Source organism: Dermacentor andersoni, chromosome 3, assembly GCF_023375885.2.
Source record: "Dermacentor andersoni chromosome 3, qqDerAnde1_hic_scaffold, whole genome shotgun sequence".
Classification (NCBI taxonomy): Eukaryota; Metazoa; Arthropoda; class Arachnida; order Ixodida; family Ixodidae; genus Dermacentor; species Dermacentor andersoni.
The window spans coordinates 167,522-193,146 of NC_092816.1; the positions used below are offsets into that span (position 1 = coordinate 167,522).

A 25,625-nucleotide genomic window follows, 5' to 3' on the forward strand; every position below is an offset into this window, starting at 1 on the left:
ACAAAAAAGAGTGGCTCGGCGAGGCGAGCTTATGTCCGTTTTAGTACATGACCGAGGCACCTAACATACGGAGCTGGGTGATTGCCATCATTCCTGTTTAGCGTTTGCTTCGTTGTCTGGATAAGAGACGATTCAAGATGCTGACGGGAACACCAGTATGATTCTTTCGCTGATATGCTTGCCTTGTCCCAGTCAACCTCATGATTAGAAGTTGCCACGCTCGTGCTGCGCATGCTAGCGAATAGATTAGCCGCCATGAAAGACCAAACGTTGGAGCGAACCTCATTATTTGTGACTCAAACTCTCTGCCTCTTTCTTGTGAAGCTGCCGGTTTGCTTCAGCGACTCGTAGGTGTTGAATGTTGTCATCGGGCTCAGTCGCGTACCCGGGTGCCAGCTTCGAAATATTCTTGCAGCCTGCCGTCTCTGTCTGCTTGCAGCTACTAGGGCAAGGATCATGTTTGCTTTTTCCTCGTTGGAAAAAGGCATCACGAAATTGCTCACGCGTTAGCGGCCGATGCACGATAGTCTGTTTATCGCTGTCTGGAATTACCACCTACCACTACAACCACGTCCATCAGTCGCTTTACACAGCACAGGAGATAACGGTTGCTAGCTTAAATCGAACAGCCAACGCTTGCGACGCTGCTCTGTCGCTTTTTAAGTGGCAGCTAGTGCACCTATGGCTTTTTGTGCGCGGAAAGCTTCGGAGCAGTGCAATCACGACACGCAAGCGGGCATGTCACGTTGTGTTTTTTGTATTTCGCGGGAATCCGCAGTGAGCTGAAAAACACTAAGACTTAATAGATAGAAAGACAGAAACTGTTTATTCGGACGCTTTGCAAAGCGCTCTGAAACTTTCTAATCGGAATTTTTTCCCTAGCTTCGTTGCTTCAGAAGTTAGCTAACTAATATTGACTAATGATTTAATTAAACAAAATAGAAAAATAACTACACAATGCATACAAAATTGAGCAACATGCATTTAGTCGCGTCTTCTTAGAGTGCACTGGCATGTTTTTAAACTCTGGCTAAAGTTAGCTAAAACACCCTGTATAATGCGTAAAACAAGGCAAATAAACATGTTGCGCAATCAGATTCACAGATCACAGAATCCTAAGCGCCGCACCTCCCCCTCCCTCCTCTCCCCCGATGCATCGCGCGCGACGGAAGGCGGCGCGCTTCCGTCCCGCTTTTCTCCGTTGCGCACAGAAGACTGACCCACCATCGTCAGCTCCCCCCTCCACCTCCCCCCCGCTACGCTTTCACTCGCACATACAGCATGCGGCGCGCGCTGACGATGTTATCGCCCTTGGACTTCATAAGGAACATGACGGCGACGACAGGAATGCGCCTTGAGTGTCCACCTAATTGCTATCGCAATAATAATAATAAGGGTATCCGGCAAATGAAGAGTCCCATGGCCCATTACTTTTCGCAAGAGTAGTAACAAAATGGAACTTTCAGCACGCGACAATTCGCTGCGCGGCAACAATGTCTTTTTGCGTGTGTGTAGGGAGGGGGGGGGGGGGCACCGAAATGAAGGAACGCAAAGGAAAGCATCTTGGCCAAGTTCGAATGCCTACTTGGGGCACCTAATGTAGCTACCTAAGGAATATCCAAGAAAACCTGAGACGCTTGGTCCACAGAGAACCATATGCTTGCTGCTCGTTATCCTACACTTACGAGATAAAACTTTCCGTAGACGTTGCGATAAAATCGAAACGATGGTGATGCCCTCAAGCGAACGCGTTGCAATCTGTCGAGCCCCCACAATGGTGACGGCGAGCGACCATCGCTTCTTTTTCTCACCTGCTAACCAGAAAGCGTCCAAAACTCTCCGAGGCCAAAATCCGCTCGACCAGAGAAAAACGAACGCGCACCGCAGTGACCTCTGGCTGGCTCTGGTAGCCCGCGGGTAGCGAGAACAAAAAATTGGAGAGGCTCAATGTGTCCTCACGAATAAAATTCAAAGTAGAAAAAATAAATAAGAACGCAGTTACCTTTGCTGGCTTTAGTGTCTTGGCATGGATGTTTTGGCGCAGGTGAAAAAGATGTTGATATTGTTTTCTGTGAAATGATGGCAAATATGAACCATGACAACGCTTCGTCTCATCGGACCTCGCTGCGTGCTTTGCCAACTTGTCTGATAGTGTATTGATTTGGCTTGTTTCGTTGTATGGTCCAATGTACGACTTTAGAAAAGTAAATGCAGCTTTGGCATCAAAAGTTAATAAGAACATTAAACCCACAATGAACTGGAATTGAAAATGTAAAGCACGACTTTGGAAATGTCAATGCACCTTTCGCATCAAAACATATGATCTTTACACCTCTAAAGTTTCTTAATTGAAATCCATGCGCTCCGTAGATTCTGCGACCTCTGCGAGATGCCGCAGCGGGCCCGCTCGCCATCAAAGCGCCCTTGAGACTTTGTGCTCGGATGGGGATCTTTGCGTTATGTGACTCCAGTTGCATGAGCGTCGCCATGAAATCCATGCGCTCCGTAGATTCTGCGGCCTCTGCGAGATGCTGCAGCGGGCCCGCTCGCCATCAAAGCGCCCTTGATACTTTGTGCTCGGATGGGGATCTTTGCGTTATGTGACTCCAGTTGCATGGGCGTCGCCATGAAATCCATGCGCTCCGTAGATTCTGCGGCCTCTGCGAGATGCTGCAGCGGGCACGCTCGCCATCAAAGCGCCCTTGAGACTTTGTGCTCGGATGGGGATCTTTGCATTATGTGACTCCAGTTGCATGGGCGTCGCCATGAAATCCATGCGCTCTGTAGACTATGTGGCCTCTGCGAGATGCCGCAGCAGGCCCGCTCGCCATCAAAGCGCCCTTGAGACTTTGTGCTCGGATGGGGATCTTTGCGTTATGCGACTCCAGGAGCATGGGCGGTGCCATGAAATCTATGCGCTCCGTAGATTCTGCGGCCTCTGCGAGAAGCCGCAGCGGGCCCGCTCGCCATCAAAGCGCCCTTGAGACTTTTTGCTCGGATGGGAATCTTTGCGTTATGTGACTCCAGGTGCAAGGGCGTCGCCACGAAATCCAGCCCGAGTTCACAATCTTCGCGCCAAAATGTTTTTTCGGGCGCGAAAAATACATTCTAGAGAAAATCTAGAATGATTTCCGGCGCCGTGGGTTGTTTCGGTTGGCGGTGCATCACAGCACGAAAAAATTTCGGGGGGGGGGGGGGGGAGGGGGTGAAGGCCCATAAGCCCACCCCCCTGGCTACGCCCCTGCCCCAGTTACTCGGACACTGATTGTAAAGTAATTTCTTCCACGCGGCTTTTCGTCTTCTATAATCCCGCGTGCAATCCGAATTCCACCATGGAGAGGTAGTACTTTTTCTTATGTTAACATCAAATTGGGACTTTTTAAAGGAACTTCTTGCTCCAGCGCAAAGCCTCACGGCTTTCATGTCATTGGGTACCGTTTTCTGGGAATTGAGAACCGTTTTTAAGATACTCTGAAAATTCTGGTAATTGACAAAAGTACGCGTTGGAGACTCAAACCGAATAGGTAGATGGTCACTATTTGAGGCTGAGTCGACAGTAGACCAGAAAGTTACGGAAATTCCTGAAGTGGCAAATGTTAGATCCAATGCCGATTTAGAAAGACCCTGAATAAAGGTAGCTGACTTCGTGTTTAAGCAACAAAAATGTTTGATTAATTGCCCAGTCCGACAATCGCTTTCCACATGAGTCAGTTTTGAAACCCCAAGACACATGATGCGAATTATAGTCTCCGGCTATCCCAATTTCTTTCCTACAAAATTTGACAACGGTATCGAGGAAACGAGTATCATATACGCCTGTGGGAAAATATGTATTAACTAAGGAAAATGGGGAACAACCAGGAATAGTTACATCTATTGCTAGTATCTCACACTCCGTAGACATATACTGGTAGGAAATTTTTACTTTGTGGCATATTTTAGTTGTTATCAAGAAAACAAGTCCTCCACCTCTCGATGGACGGTCCAAACGAAATAAAACATAATTTTTTATATGAAAATCTTGGCCATTGGAGAGCCAAGTTTCCTGCAAAAGAATAATGTCGGGAGATAGTCGTGAACAAAAATATATTAAATCGGTAGCTGCAGAAATAATGGAACGGCAGTTCCACTGTAATACCTTTAAATAACCTCTGATCTAATAATGCCTACTTTAAAAACCGCTTGCTCTAAAATACTGTCTTTTAAAACATCTTTCTTCGAAAGACTGTCTTTAACGTACTTTGTGGGTTTTGATTGAAGGTCAGAGCTGGAAGACTTAGGATTGGAATCTGACTTGGAAAGACTTTCAGAAACTTTTTGGTTTTTGAGTGCGGGGCAGAGATCGATGAATTATCGTTAGGTGATCTTGTGCGTTTAAGCGTCGGGAAGTCCATTTCTACATCCTGGTTGTTTTCCGACACTGATCCAGAGAAGCATCCGTTGTCGGTCTGCTGAGTTGGAGTTGATGGCTTCGCATTGTATGCGTCTTGTACAATAACTGATAAAGGATCCATTAGTTGTTCAGCATTCGATCTTAGGGTCTGTGTAATAATCTGCGAGCTAGCATTAGAACTCGCTAAAGGACTGAAATGCTGAATAATTTGTGATGTCATCACTTGAGCTAGAGTCTCCGACAGGTTTGATGTTAATCGTTCCATAGCATTTGACAACGCCTTTTCGACCGTTGTCACAATAGAATCGGAAAGGGCTGAGTCTGCAACCATTTGCTGACGGGCTGTCACTCCTGCATATCCCTTAGACCTCCCCTGGACCTCAACAAGAGCATCACGGCGTGAGCAACGTCTCCTTTTAATTACATCTATAATTTGCATTTCCTGTAATCTTGTAGGACAATTCGAGTAGTTGGCGAGATGGCCACCACCACAGAGACAACATTTCTCTTCTTTGGAGGAACAATCACTAAAACTGTGGCTGTCTCCACAAGCGCGGCAGCGGGGTGCAGGTCTGCAGCCCCTGACGCTGTGACCGAATCCACAACATTTGTTACATTGTAGAATGCGTGGAGTTAGAGCTTCTACCTTGTAAATTAGAGGCCAGACATTAATTTCTGTTGGCCGCATCGTCCCAGCACATGTAACTATGACTGACTCTGTTGGGATCTTATTGTCAATCACTCGACTGCACCGGTAAACGGAGATGACTCCAGCCATCGAGAACATTTCTAAAATCTCTTCAGGGGTTAAAGTGAAGTTCACCCCTCGTACAATGCCTCTAGAGCGTGCGAGATGTGGTGGTACGAAACAGCTCACCGGATGGGAAGCGAATGTAGAACAATTCAGCAGTTCTTTGACACAGGTGTCGTCTGGCGAGCAGCATAGTATACCCCTTTTGCCGAACTGACGGACCTCTGTGATCTGTCGGAAGTGGGGTGAGGCCTTCTGCAATTCGCTCTGAATCGTTTTGGGGTTTTTCATATTGATCGTACCGCCGTCGGTCGGCACCATGGTCACAGGAACAGTGCCGGCTCCACTGCGAAGAAAAAACTCAGGCGGCAGCTCCCGAGGAGCTACCGAGGCTGACCACGGGGAAGCCCCGTAGCCAGGTGATTCTACAGACGTCAACCAAGGCTAACACAAAAACACATCAGAAAAAAATTGTAATGCAAAGGTAATGTGAAATTACAAGCTGAGCAAAGAATATACCACCCGATACTTGACCTAAGCCCCCAAAGCAGGAGAAGCCAGAACCGAGGAACGCAATTCCTAAGCGCAGAGCTAGATCGATCGCGCGGACAGCCGACACAAGAGCCGTCCTCTTCGTCGTCCTCTTCACTACACTGGTGGGCTCGGCAGCTGTGCCACGGCACGGTTACCGAATCTGGCTCTCTTCATCATGCAGGTGCCCTTTCACGCCTCCGCTTGCCTTCTGCTTACCGTGTTCCTCGACACCTCCCGGACCCTCCTGGACGCCTCCCGGTCCCCAGCCGAGTTTTCTTGGAGCGCCGTCGAAGACAGCCACCGCTTCATCAGCGCCATCGCCGACTCTGCCCATTTAACGCACGTGAAAAACTGGACCCTCGACTTCAACTGGGAAACACCATCAGCAGCAACATCACTCGGCAAGCCACCTATAAAGGACCAGCAATCACCTCGCACGATCTGTGGGCTCGGCAGCTGTGCCACGGCACGGTTATCGAATCTGGCTCTCTTTATCATGCAGGTTGGTGAACCGGTCAGTCTATTTACTAAAAAATCCAGTAATTATTTCCTGATACAGCTGCCGAGCCCGAAGTGTTTGACCGCTATTTGTGCCGAATGTTGTCATAATGTACGGTCCTTACTAATTCTTGCTGGTGATGTTGAAACTAACCCTGTACCTGACAAACTGGATGTCGTTCTGGCTGAATTGAAAAAGCTGTCTGATGGCCAGGCAACACTAATCTCTGACCTGCAAGATATAAAAGGGCGTATGCTTTCAGTCGACAGAACAATATCTAATTTCAATACCCGCCTCACTGAACTCGAAGAACACTTCCAGAATCTGTCAACAGTTACATCAGACGTTGAAATCATTCAGTCAACAGTTAACCAGACAGCTCATTTGGTCCAAGACTTGCAGCTTCGTCTTGACGATTCTGAAAACCGCTCCCGCAGGAACAATCTAATTTTCTACGGTCTGCCTGATTCATCCCCCCGTGAAACATATGCCGAGTCTGAAAAAATTATCGCTGGTCGTTGCTTAGAACACCTGGAAATAACCTCGGATCCCAAAGTAATAGAGCGCGCCCACCGGCTTGGCCGTCATACCCCAAACCATCTACGCCCTATCATTGTCAAACTCATATCACCCAAGACAAAAGAAACTATTCTATCCAAATGGCCCAAATTTAAAGGAACGAAATTCAGTGTAGGCGAAGATTATACCCGCCGCATCCAAAATATTCGAAAGCACTTGGTTGCATTTGCAAAAGAAACGACTAATAAATTCTCGCTCAAGTTAAACAGGAATGAGGCAGTAACATTACGCTTGCTCCAGACAGACAGCTACCCTAGCCCCGCGGTCCTACATCACATCTACCCAGGTTTATATCCAACAGATGCCTGTAAAGCATGCGGACAGCGAGCAACGCTGCGACATATGCTCTGGGAATGTGCCGGCAACCTCGGTAATGGGACCACATCCGTTCGCGACGCGTCCGTAATCGCGGCCGTTACCACAGTACGGGAAGCCTCGAGCTCGCTTCTCCCCGACGCCGCCCCAGCTGCGGGGCCCGCCGGGGACCTTCTCCATCGGCGGCGCCACCGCTGGGAGGCGGCTCTCAAAAGTTCAGAGTTGGCAGACCAGCTCTGGGCCGTCCGGCAAGCCAAAGATGCCGCCCGAGTCCAATGACTTGGAGCCGCCACCTGAGGCCACCACAACGAAACTGCCGGCCATTCATTAATAAAGTTTCTTCTCTCTCTCTCTCCGCTATAAGACACTTCATATCGGGCCCAAGCGCTACTTCTTCGACGAAACGACAAACACAGTGAAGGAAATTGCATAGCAGATAACTTTTGGGCGCCGGTCCCCACAATGCCCTCTATCAGTTTGTCATCCTAGAACCAACTCCCGAACCACCCTTTGCCTTTCCGTCATTTTCACAAATATACGCAGCTTTCTTCCCAAACGAGATCTTGTATCTAACCTTGTATCGTCGTCCGGAAGCAACATACTTATACTAACAGAAACATGGCTCAACGAAAACATCAAGGATTCTGAAGTTCTGCATGATTTGCCAAATTTTCGCCTCTTTCGCAACGACCGCGAGGGTTCTTAAGGGGGCGGTGTTAATCGAGAACTAGCATTCTCGCTTGTCAACATCACATCTCACCTTGAAATTATGTGCCTCATTTGCCGCACTGCGCCAATAACAACACTAATTGGTGTCTGCTATCGACCGCCACATATAGCCCATACTTCCCCCGTGAGTTTAACAGTGTTTTACTACAATTACCAACTAGGTATCCATGCGCACGAATTATTCTTTTCGGTGACTTTAACTACCCTTCTATAAACTGGCACCAACTTCACGTCACCGTTTCTTAAGAGCCTCGATAATTTGTCGACGTATGTCTCAATTTTAATCTTTCACAGCTAATAACTGAGCCAACACGCATCACAGAGACTTCACAGAACATTCTTGATCTCATTCTGACTAGTCATCCTGAGACCTTAGCTTCTATTAATTACCTGAGGGAAATAAGTGACCATAATGTTATTCACGCCTCATTTAACATTACTCCCGTTAAAAGGAAAGTGTTCAACATAACAATAAAGCTATACGATACGGCCGACTACACTGCAATAAATTATGAATTAAACTCCCTCTTATCCACTTTTGAACTTCACTTCCATCAGTATACAGTCGACGAAAACTGGTCAATCTTCAAACGCAAAATTAGGGATCTAACGAGCAGATATATTCCAAAGTGCACTATCAACTCTGATTCCTAAAATCCTTGGTTCAACAAAACGCTCAAAAGACTAAAAAATAAAAAGCAGCTGCTGTACCGTGCAGCTAAACTTAGACCCAGCTCTTCTGCATGGGAAAAATACTACAGCGCTGAAGATGCGTACTTGGCAGCAGTGAAAAGCGCGAAACGTTTCTTTCTTCACAACGACTTACCCAAAATGATAACTAAACCGAGAAAATTTAGGCACGTGATAAATGCCCAGCAATCGCACGACATCACCCTTACTAATGATAACGGCGACTCTATTAGTGATGCTCAGTGTGCCGATATATTTAATACTGCCTTTTTATCAGTATTCACGAAAGAACCTGAAGATCCATTCCTTTCACTGCCCTCCATTACTGAACTAGCAATGCCAGCCATAATTTTTCATCCAAATGGCATTTCGTGCGCAATCGACAAATTGAAAATTTCATCGTCAGCCGGAACCGACGAAATTAACACAAAGTTTCTCAAAAACACTAAGGACATTTCATTCAAGTTTTTATGCTTGTTGTTTTCTCAGTCACTCGCCACAGGTATCATCCCAGAAGACTGGAAGATGGGGAAGCTCGTTCCTGTTTTCAAATCAGGTAACAGACTCTCCACTCAACTATCGCCCCATTTCCCTGACTAGCATCCCTTCTAAACTAATGGAACACGTCATCTACTCCCAGATAATGCAGCATCTAGACTCTATAAATTTTTTCACTCCATCCCGACATGGATTTAGAAAAGGCTTATCATGTGAGACACAGCTTGCCATATTTCTTCACGATCTTCATTCCAACCTTGATGCTAACTTACAAACTGACGCCATCTTTTTAGACTTTGCCAAAGCGTTCGATAAGGTACCTCATCAACGTCTACTCTTAGAACTTTCCAGACTAAACTTGCATCGAGAAATTATTGCATGGTTAAAAGAATTCCTCACACATCGGTCACAGTCCGTTACTATTAACAACTACTTCTCTAACCGTCTACCAGTAACATCGGGCGTTCCTCAGGGAACTGTCCTTGGCCCCCTCCTATTCTTAATTTATATTAATGATCTACCACAAAATTTATCATGTCATGTCCGTCTGTTCGCCGACGATTGCGTTATTTATGCCCCAATTACTAATACCACTGATCAAGAATCCCTTCTGGACAATCTTAACCGCATTCAATCATGGTACAGTCACTGGTTGATGACACTTAATCCCAATAAGTGCAAGCTCATGTCTTTTCATCGTCGTCACAACCCGCATTTATTTACTTATAAGATTTCCGATTCTCCTGTCGAACTCGTCCCGTCCTATACTTATCTCGGCATCACTATCAGCAATGACTTATCATGACGCGAGCACGTAACAAAGCTAATATCATCTGCGAATAAAAAAACTAGGCTTTCTTAAACGTCATCTTCACGACGCCCCTCAATACGTAAAGCTACTTGCTTATTAATCATTAATCAGGCCAAAACTTGAGTATGCATCCGCCATCTGGAATCCACAGCAAGCTTACCTCATTGACTCATTAGAAGCTGTGCAAAACAAAGCCGCCCGTTTTATTCACTGCTCATACTCATCCTATATTAGTGTTTCATCTCTCAAGCTACAGTCCCAATTATGCAGTATTTCCCTCCGTCGCCCTATTTCTAGCCTGTGCCTATTTCACAAATTTTATTATTCCCAGCTCAAACAGCAGCCATACATCTGCGCACCACCATCACGCACGTCTCGCCGAATTGGTCATCCGCTGAAAGTCTCACGCCAACGTGCCCGTACGACTACATTTTCCAAGTCATTTTTCCTCCGAACAGCAAGCGACTGGAACGACCTTCCCCATGAAATTGCAGCCATCACCTGTCCATCAACCTTCTTAAAAAAAGTTACATCCCACCTGTCATAATGAAAAAAAATGTTTTACTTTCTCATGTTAACCCCACCCCTTATGTAAAACCCCCTACAGGGGTCTTTAAGGAAATAAAAATGAAAAAAAAAAACTGTGAACAATTGTAACATCGCCAACGTTACACATGAAAGACGGGCGTTGAAGCTAGGGCACAAAGCACTGCTATTTTGAGGATTTGATGCATGTTGGAATTCAGGCAGCAAATTTGAGCAAAGTGATAACTCTTTTAAGCCATTAGGTATAGCATTATAGGCGGCGCGCTAAAATCAGTTTTTCGCAGGCTGCCAACGTTATGCTTTCAAATCACATTATATTTATATTAATTTCGGGATATTTTTTATAATGTCTGACAATGTTATTGCGTATGAGCTGTATATTATCGTGCTTCACTATACTGAAAAAGTCGTTACTGCTCGGGCGAGAGGTTTCTGGAAGAACGACGCATGAGTAAAACAACCCGCAATCTCTAAGTTACGCTAGAGTGATTGACACCGGTGATAAAGCGAACAAAAAGGAATAACAGACCCGTTACTGGGGGTGTACGGTGTACTTCTGCCATTACCAACAAGCCCACATTGCAACCCTCGTGAGCGTTACTGGGCCCTATAGCGCGTATCCCTTTGTGCGCTTGAAAGTTGGATGTCTGTCTATTTCTTGCAACATCTCAAAGTATAGTCGGCGATAGAGAGGTGCTGAGCAATAGAAACACAAGGAAGTCATGCAGCGCATTGATTTGAAGTCGGCCTGACGGTCAAGTAAGTATAGTAAGGCCCCAGGCTCACAACACGGACGTATGTACGGGGCGCAACTAGGTTAAGTGATAAGCAGAGCCGGTTCGGTTGATGATCAGGCGATCCAGGTGTGGCTGCCACATAAAAATGTTAGGTCCTTCTGTTAAACGGATAAGTGGGTAAGAGCGAGCTCGCTTCTGTGATCAGTCAGGACACATCACCGCGAGCATCTAAAATATCCTCAGCGGTCGCATCTGAAGGCGAAAGTATATTCAGAGGAAATACAGTATGCTCCTGTCGACAAAAAAAGAAAAAAAAGAAAAAAGAAAACGTGATGGATAATAAGCGGTGTAGAGTGAGTGTAGAGTGTAGAGTGTAATGTTAGAATGTCACCAAAGACAGGGCCACGTTACTATACCGGTGGTAAGCGGAAATGTACATCGACAGCATCTCGACGAGCGTGTAATTGATACTTCAATAAGGTCGTTGTGTGATTGTGATGGCACGTTTTTCGCACATCGAAAACAAAAACGGAGCGAGAAATATGGGAAGCACTTGCGATAGCAAAAGAAAAAGAGAAGTGCGCAAGCCCTTCATCCATCACGTTTATCGAAGCTGAAGTCGAGTTTCCCAGGGCGAACGGGTGAAAGAGAACGATGTTTTCCGGCCCACTGCATCATCACATGTCGTTACCTTGTCATTTCTTGTTATATCTACCCCCCCCCCCCCCGGGGGGCCCATCACTTTGTATAAAAGCGTGTTCTTTAACAGTATTAAACAAGTTGGTAGTTTGTGCCACGTACGTCCACGTCTTGTTCCTTATGTTTGTCAGCGTAACACTAAGCGCAATACAATCATGAAGGCATAATATGTTCATATATGGCTATGTATAAAGAAGATATGGATGAGACATGGCCCATATTTAATTTTTTTAAGGGTTGCCTAGACGTTCGAGAAAGGAAGCGTTTAAGCAGTTGCGCTTGTCAGTCATCGGTTGGCACGTGCATTCGTAGTTGTGGAAGTAGACATGCTAAAATTTGTGCGAATACCATCAAAAGTTTGCACGCGTGAAGCTCCGGCCTTGTTGGCACGATATCTCTTCTAGTGTTCAGCGCTTATGTACGTCTCCTTTGCTCTCCGTTGTGCTTGAAGTTTCTGCGCTAAACACTAAAATGAGAGCGCCAGCAGACTACAGCTCACTAAAGACTACGTCTGCACTTCCGAAAGCGGCCATGGTTAGAACGCTCGACCGCAAACCTCAAGGATTAAAAACCAAGGAGTGACGTGCTAACTCGATCGGCTTGTTCCGTGGCTCGTAACAACAGTATGTGATGCAGGCTTGCTCATGCACCAGTCCCCATTTCCTGCGACTCACTCTGACATCCACAAGGCAACCGAGGCTTTCCTCATGAGTGGGTCTCACTTAGTCTCTTAGACTGGTATTACGAGGGAGCTTGCCGATCTACGATGCCACGATACATTATTTTTTTTCGACAGAGCACGAGTGCAGAGAGCATGCATGACTAGCATTACAGCTGTACTGCCGTGAATACTCAATACAGCCTTTTTACTTGAAGCACTGAAAATCCCCCTGCAAAGGAAAATTTGCACACCTTCGACCAATCTTCCGGACTGTGGGCGTCAGCTTGGGTGACTCCCTGGTCGAGCTCCGGTTGGAAGCTGCGCTGTGCTTGGTCACCTTTGCGTCAGCACGGGCGCCCATCTGCGTGAGTAACTTTATTTAGTGTCTCCTTGGAGAGGGGTGAAGAGCGGCAACTGGCATGAAAGTGCTTGTGCTATAAGCACAAAGGACACAGATAAAAAGCCGGGCTATAGGGTAAAATAGAGTCAGGACCGATTAGAAGAGACCAGGGTCAATTCAAAGGTTTAGTACAAATTTCGCGACAACCTTATTGCAGGTTAGAAAGTTTAGCGAAATAATCGACGGTGTCATGTTTCTAGAAACATTGGTATGCTTATTACTAGGTCGTGTTGTGTTATAACTGCTGAAATAACCAGGAATAATACTTTCACAACCACCGATATAAATTAATTACTTCTGCAGTCGAACTTAGCCTTTTGTTTTATCATGTATTAATGCACTGCGCATAGGCGAATATTGAGATCCATGCCTTCAAACTTCTCGCAATCTTGCAGTTGGGGTCACCATGTATAGAGCACCAGTGGCGTAGCCAGAAATTTCGTTCGGGGGGGGGGGGGGGGGGGCGGCTCACGTTGCAGCTCGGCCTCTTCCTTAAGAGGAAACATTAGGTCGGATGCTCCTATCTAAATAGATGTAGAAGGAGAATTCGTTTTTCTCGGCAACCACTGCACCAAATTTGACGAGGTTTGTCGCATTTAAAAGAAAACTTAAATTCTAGTGATTGTTTGTTTCGAATTTTCGATTTTGGTCGTCAATATTTTATTGAAAAGTGGCAAAAATCGAAAATTTTCAGAAAAAGAAACAATTAAGTTTACAACTCTGTAAATCAGTAATGAAAATTGGTATCACAATTCTGTGAATTGCACGTAATAGTACATCTACAGCGGACAAAATTGATATGTTACACATGAGTCTCAAAAAATTAAGTATTATGGAAATACGGCTTTTGCAGAACCCTTGTACATAACATAACCAATTCACGTAAGATACAAATTGACATATCGAATTTGTCCGCTTTGAATGGTGTAATGGATGCCGTTTACAGAACCGCGATATCTGTTCTTGATGCAGAGTTATTATTTTTAAACTTCGTGCTTCTATATTTTTCGTACTTAAGAATTTTTCAAAATATTTTAAACAAAAAATTCAGCCCCTAAATCGAAATTCCGCTTCCAACAGACACTAGAATTTAACTTACTCTCTCAAATGCAACAAATTTCATTAAAAAAGCCATTCAGGAATTATCTAAGAAAAGTGTTTCTGCTTTTTACATGTATCTGAATAGGCCGCGTCGGAGTTGGGCCCGAGCTAAAGCTTCCTCTTAAACAATTTGCCTAGGGATCAAATACACGAATAATAACTGCATTGCCATTGCCAAAGATGCTCCAAACGAATTCTTGAATGCTACGCATTGCCAATACAAGTAAAATATGTATTTTTTCAAAAAAGAATGTAGTCGTATGTGCCAAATATTGCGCCCAACATAACTGATGTCAATGCTTCCATGTTTTTGTCTATTTAATAAGTAAAGAAAATATCACACGATCTTTAGAACTACATCAGTTCGAAGCCAGCAAAGCAGTGCATGCCGCTGATATGAAAAATGTAAAGTCCATGAAATGAACAAGTGGAGGACAAATATGTTAATGAAACTGTCATTCAAGATCCTTGTTTACATTCTTGTACATATGTAACGGCCAGTGGAAAATCTCAATGACGCTGTCATTTGTTCCAATGTATTACGCAGCAGCAGCCAGGGGCGTAGCCAGGGGGGGGGGGGGGGGGGGGGCTTATGGGGCTTCAGCCCCAGCCCCCTGAAATTTTTTCGTACTGTCCATGCACGGCCGACCAAAGCAACCTCCGGCGCCGGAAATCATTCTGGATTTTGTCTAGAATGTCCTTTTCACGTTCGAAAAGACATTTCACCGCGAACATTGCGAACTCGGGCTGGATTTCGCGGCAACGCCTATGCACCGGGAGTCACATAACGCAAGGCGCCCCATCCGAGCACCAAATTTCAAGGGCGTTTTGATGGCGAACGGGCTCACCGCGGCATGTCGCGGAGGCCGCGGAATCTACGGAGCGCATGGATGTCAATTCCGAAACTTTATGGGTATAAAGTTCTCATAAACTTTTGATGGAAAAGGTGCATTGACATTTCCAAACTTGTGCTTCAGATTTTCAATCGCGGAACTTTGTGGGTTTAATGTAGTTATATACATTTGACGCCAAAGATGCATTGACTTTTCTAAAGTCTTACATCGGAACATACACTACGCAAGCCTAATGAACACGCCATCAGGCAAGATAAACCAATAAAGAATCAATCAATAAACCAATCAATCAAGTTGACAAAGCACGCAGCGAGGTCCGATGAGACGAAGCGTTGTGGTGGTTCATTCGTGCCGTCCTGTCACATAAAAAATATCAGCATTTTTTTTCTTCTACGCCAAAGCATCCATGTCAAGACACTAAAGCCAGCCAAGGTAATTACGTTCCTATTTATTTTTTATACTTTGACTTTGAGGGGAGAGGGTGGAATGGGTGAGCCGACGATGGTGGCTAAGTCTTGCGTGCGCAAAAGAGAAAAGCGGGGAGCAAGCGCGCCGCCTTCCGTCGCGCGCGATACATCGGGGATAGTGGATGGAATGGGGGCGGGATTTTTCTGAATCTGCGATTGCGCAACATATTTATTTGCCTTGTGTGACGCATTATATACGGCGACTTTTTCTTAGATAGGTAGATTTATTGGATACTTATGCGTATACTTAAATATCTTGTTACCAGGTTTTGTGTATACGTGCAGTGTACTTTGATTCCAGTGGCACTTTTTTTGCACTTTATCAAGGTGTATCTTCGCATTTGTATATTCAATTGTATCTTCGCATTTATAATCTACGAGGGCGAGTGAAATGAAAGTTAACCAACCCACTCCGCGCAATAATGGTTCGGTTCATAATCTGCGAGGCATGCGCGTAGCACACAGCGATCTCTCATTTACAAAAGTGACACGGAGGTGTGAGGATAAATGTTCTTTAATGCTTTCATACACTGGGTTGAACATGGTTGCATGACGTAATGGATGCTCCAGAAGTTGAGCAGCGTGGTGCCGTGAGATTTTTGACAGCTGAAGGTGTTTCCCAAAAAGAAATTAGTCGCCGTATGGCTGCCGTGTTCGTTGAACATTTCATTTCATTGGACATTGTGAAGCGTTGAAGTTAACGGTTCAAAGAAGCACGTGAAAGTTGCAAAGACGATCCAAGACCGGGCCAATGCCATCGCGCAGTCACCCCCAACAAAATTCCAAAGGTTGATGATCTTATGAGACAAGAACGGAGGATAAGCGTCGATGAACTGGCAGAGCGTGTGGACATCACTCACGGTTCAGTTCACGCCATAATTCATGAACATCTCGGTTATCGGCTCTTGTGTCCGCAATGGATGCCAAAGACTTTGAACCGCCACAAGACGGAGAAGTTCGGTGCTGCCGTGACTCATCTGATCTGGTATCATAATGATCGTGACGACTTCTTGTCTGCAACTGTGATCGGGGACAAACCATGGTGCCACTACTACGATCCTGAAACACGATGGCAAAGCTTACAGTGGAAACATTCGAATTCACCACCCCCAGAGAACGCAAAGGCCGTCATTACCGCCGGAAAGGTGTTGTTGAGTTTTCTTTTCGGTCGTCAGGGGCCATTACTGATAGAAGTTGCTAAATCTTGAGAGACTATCAATTATTTCAGAATGGGGTCATCTTGTTCCACGACAATGCCCGTCCCCACGTCGCTGATGTGGTTAATACAATATTGACAAAGTTCAAGCGGGAAACGCTGCAACATCCGCCATACAACTCAGACCTGTCGCCTTGCGACTTCCACATTTTGGGGCAACTGAAGAAAGCAGCTCAAGGGAACCAGATTCGTCTCGGTCGATGACGTGAAGGTCAGTTGCAGACGTTTTGAAGCAGCAACCCAATGAGCTTTGTGAGACGGGAATTACGCGACTTGTTAGTCAATGGGACAAATGTCTAAATGCTCATGGAGGCTACTTTTAATTAAAGTACCCCGTTTGTCATATATTCCCGTATATCCCCCCCCCCCCCCCGCCCCCGAACGAAATTTCTGGCTACTCCACTGGCAGCAGCTGTCGCCGGTCGTGTATCGTGAGTAACTATATCGTGCGTATCGTGACCAAAATTATAGTCGCAACAGAGAGCACGTATAAAAAGCAGGAGTTCTGCAGAATATACGAGGGCAAGTCATATGAAAGTGAGCCAATGCGAATATATGACAAACGGGGTACTTTAATTAAAGGTAGCCTCCATAAGCATTTAGACATTTGTCCCATTCACTAACGAGTCGCGTAATTTCCGTCTCACAAAGCTCATTGGGATGCTGCTTCAAAACGTCTGCAACTGACTTTCACGTCATCGACCGAGACGAATCTGATTCCCTTGAGCTGTTTTTTTCGGTTGCCCCAAAATGTGGAAATCGCAAGGCGACAGGTCTGAGTTGTATGGCGGATGTTGCAGCGTTTCCCGCTTGAACTTTGTCAATATTGTATTAACCACATCAGCGACGTGGGGACGTGCATTGTCGTGGAACAAGATGACCCCATTCGTCAATTTTCCACGTAGTTCGTTCTTGATGGCGACGCGTAGCCGATCCGGCGTTTCACAATATCGGAAACAATTGATAGTCTCTCAAGATTTAGCTAATTATATCAGTAATGGCCCCTGACGATCGAAAAATAAAAGTCAACACCTTTCCGGTGGAAATGACGGCCGTTGCGTTCTTTGGGGGTGGTGAATTCGAATGTTTCCATTGTAAGCTTTGCCGTCGTGTTTCAGGCTCGTAGTAGTGGCGCCATGGTTCGTCTCCGATCACAACTGGAGACAAGAAATCGTCATCTTCATTGTGATACCGGATCAGATGAGTAAAGGCAGCGCCGATCTTCTCCGCATTCTGGCGGTGGTTCAAAATCTTGGGCATCCATTGCGCACACAAGAGCCGACAACCGAGATGTTCATGAATTATGGAGTGAACCAAACCGTGACTGATGTTCGCACGCTCTGCCAGTTCATCGATGCTTATCATCCGTTCTTGTCTCATAAGCTCATCAACATTTGCAATGATATTATGGGTGATTGCACGATGGCTTTGGCCCGGTCTGGCATCGTCTTTGCAACTTTCACGTCCTTCTTTGAACCGTTTGTTCCAACGCTTCACAGTGGCAAATGAAATGCAATGTTCAGTGTACACGGCAGCCATACGGCGACTAATTTCTTTCTGGGAAACACCTTCAGCTGTCAAAAACCTCACGGCACCACGCTGCTCAACTTCTGCAGCGTCCATTACGGCAGGAAACCATGTTCAACCCAGTGTATGAGAGCATTAAAGAACATTTATCCTCACACCTGCGCGTCACATTTGTAAATGAGAGATTGCTGTGTGCTACGCGCTGGGCTTTGTTGCAATGCAAGGTTTTGCCAACCCGTTGCAACTGTGGAGGCAACATCCCGGGAGCATCGCCGCCAACCTCTAGCCGCGGCGTGACTAAATCGACTTCGTGTCGGGGAACAATCCGCGCATCCCCCACTCTCCATCGCTTCAGCTAGGATGCGTTTGATGAAGCAGGCTTTGTGCTGAAACCGCCGCCAACCTCTAGCCTCATCGCCGTTGTGACGGAATGAGTTCCGGCGGGCCAACTATTGTTACCAAACTCCCCAACGCGGACCTGATCTGCTACGGGTGCGCGAGTTGCCGCGGCAACGCCGTTTTAACGCGAGAGCGTTAAGGAGCTCGTGTCGCAGAAAAGCCGGCGTCGTCGGCGTTGGCCGTGAGCGATAAATCCCAGAAGGCACTTCATAAATAAAAAACACCTTGCAAGATGGGCTGGTGGGAATCGAACCAGGGTCTCCGGAGTGTGAGACGGAGCCGCTACCACTCAGCCACGAGTTCGTTCCTTCAAAGCGGGACAAAATCGCCTCTAGTGAATGCGGTGTTGCCTTAGAAACGTGCCGTAGAAAGTTATACTGCGGTGTATATCGGCGATTATGACCATGTAACTTACAGAAGTCGCAGTTTCACGAGTATCGAAGTACGTTTCCGCTAAATTTCTTCTGCGCTCTCTGCACACGCAGAGCCATCTTGCGGCAAACAGAGAAGACCCCCTCCTCGCAATGTACGGCGCTGCCCCGACACGTGGCGCGCCACTCGCCCCATTACCGCGTCCGCCTTCATGGCGCGTGGGGGCCCGGCTATCTCTGCCGATCGCGACGTTTGGCTGGCGTAGCGCGTTTGAGTAGGCGATGCGAACGGGGTGCGATAACGCTATCGCGTTCCACTCTTGGAGGCGAAGCTTAAGCGTCCTCCAGTTTTTTGCACTCCTTCCCACGCACCGAGCAATATGCAAGACAACGCGCTACCCGGAACGGCTCCCGAGTTCTACGAAGCCCCTCTGACGTCGGCTCCGGACCATCGCCCCTGTGTGTATGCGTGTGTGCGTGTGTGTGTGTAAACCGTGCCGAGGAGAGGCGGCTAGTTTGCGATGGCTAAACGAACGTTCGCATCACCTTGTATCGGGGGAGGACCGAGTGTTTAAAAAGTGCTGTTGTGCGGCTGCTCAGGACACTCTCTCTCAAGCAGTCATGTTAGACTGATGTACTTTCTCAAACAGTCATGTTAGACTGACATAAATACTGCAAATAAACCCATATTGCTCGTTCTCGATGAGAAGCAGTCCTTCCCTTCATCAACGTCCTCAGCGTGGATAAGTTGGACGACGGCATGGGCCAGCTTCCTTCTAATTCATGCCCGACTCCAATCTTGACAACGGATCACGAGCGATGGGATTGAACCCCCAATCCTGACAACTGGCTGACAGCGGTGAGATGGACTTTGCGACGTGGTGCTGTGACTGCGGTGAGTGCTTGGTTCTTGCTTTGACTCTCTATAGGCTTCATTTTGTGGTTGTTCTATTTAGAACAGTAGGGAAGCTAGATTGTTGAGTGTTAGCTAGGTTGGGTTTTCCTAGCTAGATTTAGCGAGCAGGACCAAGGCAGTAAAGCAGCAATCATGGAGTTAAGGACACTGCTGAGAGACGAATTGTTGATTGTTGGTGAGGAACTTGGCCTAGATGTACGCAAGGAAATGCTAAAATCGGTATTGGAGCCAATTTCCGAAAAGGCAAGTGAGGAAGAAATTGAAATCGGATTTGAAATTCTGAAAAAAAGAGAGAAACGGGACAGAGAAAGAGAAGAACGGGACAGAGAAAAACGGGAAAGAGAAAGAGAAGAACGGCATAGAGAGAGAGAGGAACGCGATAAAGATCGCGAGTTAAGAAAAAATGCAACTTGAACTTGAAAGCAAACGTTTGGAGTTGTCTCAAGGAAGTGAAGGCGCTCTGGGATGATCAAGTGAGGCAGAATCGTACCGCATGGACAGGCTAATAAAGCCATTTGAGGTCGGGACCGTCATAGGCTTGTTCCTAAGCAATTTTGAAAGGACTTGCGAAAAGATGAACTTCGGCCCGAGTACATGTTGCCGTGTGAGGCGGCGGAAGTAATCACCAGACTGAGTGCACAGGATGCATATGATTATGCAAAAGTTAAGGCTAGTCTCTTGAAGAAATACCGCCTTTCAGCCGAAGCTTTTCGGCAAAGGTTTAGGAGCACAGGCAAGAAAGATAGCGAGGGATATCCGGAGTTTGCATATAGCTTAAAGGCCAACCTAGTCGAGTGGCTTAAAAGCGCGGAAGCGTACGACAGCAGAGACATGATCATTGAATGCATGTGTCTAGAGCAGTTTTACAAGACCATCCCTCAAGCTGTGAAACTGTGGGTGCAAGACAGAGGGAATGTAAACACTGTGGAAAGGGCGGCTGAATTAGCCGAAGAGTACGCAACCCGTAGAAAGTTGAACGCCGAGGACGGAAACTGGGACGGTCGAAATGGACCGCGGAAACCCTTTCCGTTCAAAAAGGGTTCGCAGACTAGACGATCGGAGCCTGTAGACGTGGAGGAAAAGCCCGCAGAAAAGAGCGAGGAAAAACTTAACGGGGAAACCGAAAAAAAGGAACAGAAAAGAAAATTCGAATCTTTTAGACCAATTCGCTGTTACAAATGCCACAAACTGGGACATATAGCTGTAAACTGCGGGAAGCCCAGTGTAGTTTTTTCCTACGTAGAGGAAAAAGACGAGACTATGGAACTTTTAAGCCCATATCTTCACGACCTGCAAGTTAATGGCAAACCATGCCGAGTGCTAAGAGACGGTGCCGCCACGATGGACATTGTCCATCCGTCTTACGTGACGGTAAATGACTTCTCCGGAGAAGTAGCATGGATAAAACAGGTTGTAGAAGAACACAGCGTATGTCTGCCCATGGCCAAAGTCAAAATCAGTGGACCATTCGGGGAGCTAGAGACTGAGGTTGCAGTTTCCAAATTTTTGTCACTGCAGTACCCTTACATCTTTTCGAATCGTTCAAATCAGTTACTGCGTGAAAAAGGGCTTAAACTGCGAGAGGGCGTAGTACAGGCATTGACGCGAGGCCAAGCTCATAAAATCGCGTCGCTTTCGGCCGAAAATGCACAAGCTGCTCCAGCGGAAGTAGCAAAGGAGATAACTGCAATAACCGAATCCGAGCTAGGCTCGAGTGATGAAAAAACAGTTGAGGAAAGCCTGCCAGCTGACCAGTTCAATGAGAATGTAGCACTAGAGTGTCAAAGTTCAAGCCTGCGGGAAGAGCAAGCTGACGCACTCACAAGTGAGACAGTGTCGCAGGGTGTCTACCAAGTTGACATTTCCAAATTCCCTGAGTTTTCCAGGTTCTCCCTGACTGCCATTGCAAATTTCCCTGAGTGATGCAGAACTATGTTTTATGTCAAGACGGGCTGAAACCATATCGCCTGATGCTGTCACTCTCTAGTAATCACATGAAAAAAATAAAGAAGCGCCTTAATCCACTTTCAATACTAAGGAGTAGTGTTTGTGTTATTCAAAAAGAGAATAGAAGGCCGGGGGTTAGTAAAATGCACAGCAAATATAAAGTGTCCTCGAAAAAAATTGCAAATGCAGTCGGACATTCTCAAATACGAATAAAGAGATGCATATAGACGCAAATATTTTCGAATATGAGCTATTTCTATCAACTCATAGCAAGCTCAGTGGTATGAGGTCCTAACTCTGTCACAATCGAGATTCTCTCTCAACATGTCGTAAGTCAACCTCAACTGTGCTGACATACTCTCAGCACGCGCACGACTCCTGAGTGTTGTGTTTCACTGCTTTAAAGAGTTTATTTTGGTTTGGATGAGGGACACATGCATCTCGCCATTAGCCAAAACTTTATTTTTTGAGCTCAAGCTCCTTCAATACGGCGGCAGCGAGCTTCCTTTCCCGTTTATTCCTCAATGCGTAGGTCATTTCTGTTCTTGTCCTCCTTCCGCCACTCGTACGCCCCAAGGATCATTTGAAGCATCTTGGTCAGTTGCACAGTCTATAACCGATTTTTAGAACTCCCTAGGGGCCGCGAAAACGTACGAAAAATCGGCCAGGTGAAAAAAAAAAATGCGTGTCATTTAGTGCCTTTAGGGGCTCAAACCATACAGGCACGTTCGAAAACGCTCTGAAGGCCTGTCGGTACACATATTAGGCATATCGGTGCTCGTACTGCGACAGGAAATACCGGGTGCACGCGTGTATAATTAAGGAATACACACTGTGTTCCGTGGCAATAACCACTTCCCACGCTTGTTATGCTTCACTGCAATACTTTTGCGTATGCTTCACCAAGTAACATTTCTGTACAGAGGCGAAGCTCACTTTCAGGAATCGGCGTTATGCAACGCACTGTGTTTTCCAAGTTTCTAGGCCAATCGCGAGGACCACAAAGGCGGAGTCCGTGCCATTGCTGACAGCAGCTAATTCTTTCAATAAAAAACTCGGCATCCAACGGCAAGAAGCTTCATAGCGAACGTCGAAGCAGCTAGGCCTAGCGTTGCCGCAATGGCAGCAACGGCTGCCAGCGGATCTGCGTGCGAGAGTGCCGGTTCGAGGTGCCGAAGTAATCAAAACGGCAGCGGTGGTGCCTTTGATTATTGCCGTTTCGGACCTGCGGTCACGGCAAAACGTCCGGAAAATCGGACGGCGAAGAGTTCTTGCGTCGGAAATGTCACACATTCTGATATGTTGACTCTATGGGGTACGTGGCGGTGCCGCGAAGCCGTCCAAATTATCGGGAATCCGGAAAGTCGGTCGTTGACTGTACACTCGCAACTCCTCCAGCCGACGACAGGGCGTCAAAGGCGATTCATTACGATTCCTGTCTGTTACTCGAGCCAGCATTACAGCGACTTTCGACCCTTTCAATAAAATTGCCGCTAATTTTCCCTGATAGAGGCCCAAATTCCCTGAGTTTTCCCTGACTTTTTCCAGACTACTCAAAATCCCTGAGAAATCCCGGTTTTCCCGGTTTTCCCGGTTGGTAGACACCCTGGTGTCGTTATTATCACCGGCCTCAAAGAACTTTGATCAGCTCTTACGTGTGGATAGAGAGTCATTGGCAGCCGAGCAAAAGAATGATGAGAGCTTAGCTAAATTACATGACACAGCTAAAGAGGGCATTGCTAGGCGCAACGTGACGATACATGAGAGAGGAGGATTGTTGTATCGGCACTACAGAGATCGAAAGGGTAGGATTTTAGATCAGTTAGTCGTACCTACTAAGTATAGGGAGGACCTTTTGAGTCTCTGTCATGGAAATGGGTGGTCCGACCACCTAGGCATAAACAAATCAAAGGAAAGATTGCTTATGGAATACTACTGGCCTGGCTGTTTCAAAGACGTACAAAACTTTGTAAGATCATGCGACGCCTGCCAGTGTTCTGGTAAACCAGGAGAGACATGGAAAGCTCCACTGAAGGTAGTGCCCTTAATAAAAGAGCCTTTCAGACGACTTGTAATAGACACGGTAGGGCCCCTTCCAAAAACAAAATCGGGCTACAGGTACTTGTTTACCATGCTGTGTCCGGCTACAAAGTTTCCAGAAGCAATCCCTCTGAAAGAGCTTAGCTCCACCGAAGTAGTAGACGCGCTTTTGACAGTGTTTGCGCGAGTTGGGTTTCCAGCCGAAATTCAGGCAGATCAAGGGTCAGTATTCACGAGCGCACTGACTTCCACATTCTTGCAAAAGTGCGGGGTAGTGTTAATACACAGTTCTGTCTATCACCCTCAGTCAAACAGTGTAGAGAGGTTGCATTCGGTGCTTAAGCGAGTTTTGCGTGCGCTCTGTTGCGAGCACAAGGAGGACTGGGAGAACTGTCTGCCGGCAACTTTGTTTGCTTTGCGAACGGTTCCACATGAAGCGACAGGGTTCTCGCCAGCAGAACTAGTGTATGGGAGAATACTCCGTTCTCCACTGAGAATGTTAAGAGAGATGTGGGAGGAAAGAGGGGAGAGTCCAACAGTGGTTGAATACGTGCTAAATTTGCTGGAACGGCTAAGCGCAACCCAAGAACTAGTCGGAAAGAACATGGGAGTAGCTGAAAAGAACGCCAAATTCTATTACGACAAGAATGTGAGGCTTCGAACGTTTAACGCCGGAGACCAGGTAATGATCCTCAAACCTTCAAGAAAGAACAAGCTTGAAGTTAACTGGGACGGGCCCGTTAAAGTGTTGCACAAACTTTCAGATACTAACTATGCTCTGAAAATGCCCGGTCGCAGGAAGGAAGTGAAGATATATCACTGCAATTTGATGAAGGCGTATGTAGAGCGGAGGGGAGTCGTTAACTATACCATCAAAGAGCAGGATGGCACCAGTACCAAGTTTAAGGAGTATAGGGCGACCTCCAACTCTGAAATTGGCCTAGAAGAAGTAGTAGAACACTCGGTAAGCTCGCACGCTCTAAGACCCGAGCAGCTAGATGAGCTAAAAGAGGTGTTAGGGGAATATCTCGACAGATTCAGCGATCGGCCGGGTAGAACCGAACTGATAACGCATGAAATTGAGCTGACATCAACCGAACCAGTAAGATCAAAGCCTTACAGGGTGTCTCCAAGACAGAGAGAGATTATGGAGGCAGAGATACAGAGCATGCTAGAGTTGGGCGTTAATGAGCCCGCTGAGAGTGACTACACGTCACCGCTAATACTGGTAGAAACCCCTAACAAGGACCCTCGTCCGTGTGTTGACTACAGCAAGTTAAATGCCATCACTAGGGATCAGCTGTACCCGATACCCAACATTGAGGAACGAATTGGAAGAGTTAGCGCTGCTAAATACATTTCAACTATAGATATCGTGCGGGGGTACTGGCAAGTTCCCCTTTCAGAAAGTGCCAGCCGCTATGCCGCATCCATCTCACCTGTAGGCACTCTTCGCCCTCTCGCACTCAGCTTCGGGCTGAAGAACGCGCCGTTTAGCTTCTCTAAGTTAATGGATATTGTCCTAAAAGACTTGCAGGAGGTCGCCTTGCCCTATCTTGATGATGTAGCAATTTTTTCGGACAGCTGGGAACAACACGTATCGCACCTCAAACAGGTGTTCTCACGGTTGAGGGAAGCCGGCTTAACGATGAAAGCGGAAAAGCGTAGGTTTGGTTGTTCGCAGGTTACTTATCTGGGCCATGTTGTCGGTCAGGGCATGAGACGGCCGGCCGAGCTGAAAATAGCTACGATTGGAGAATTTTCTCAGCTGCGCACGAAAACAGACCTTCGTTCATTTTTGGGACTTGTGGGGTACTATCAACGGTACATTCCGAATTACTCGCAAATGGCAAGTCCATTAACGGACGCCCTCCGAAAGGGAGCACCGAGTAACGTACACTGGGATAAGGACAAAGAGAACGCTTTCCAAAGTTTGAAAACGCTA

General features: G+C 46.6%; 1 protein-coding gene across 1 annotated transcript in view; it reads right to left on the reverse strand.

The window, feature by feature from the left end:
* LOC126520649 (kinesin-like protein KIF12) overlaps positions 1-25,625 on the reverse strand; it is a 421,689-nt gene that overhangs the window by 53,066 nt on the left and 342,998 nt on the right. The window contains exon 15 of the mRNA XM_050169444.2: positions 12,694-12,803. Within this exon, the coding sequence (XP_050025401.1) occupies positions 12,694-12,803 (110 nt within the window). The remainder of the gene's footprint in view (positions 1-12,693; positions 12,804-25,625) is intronic.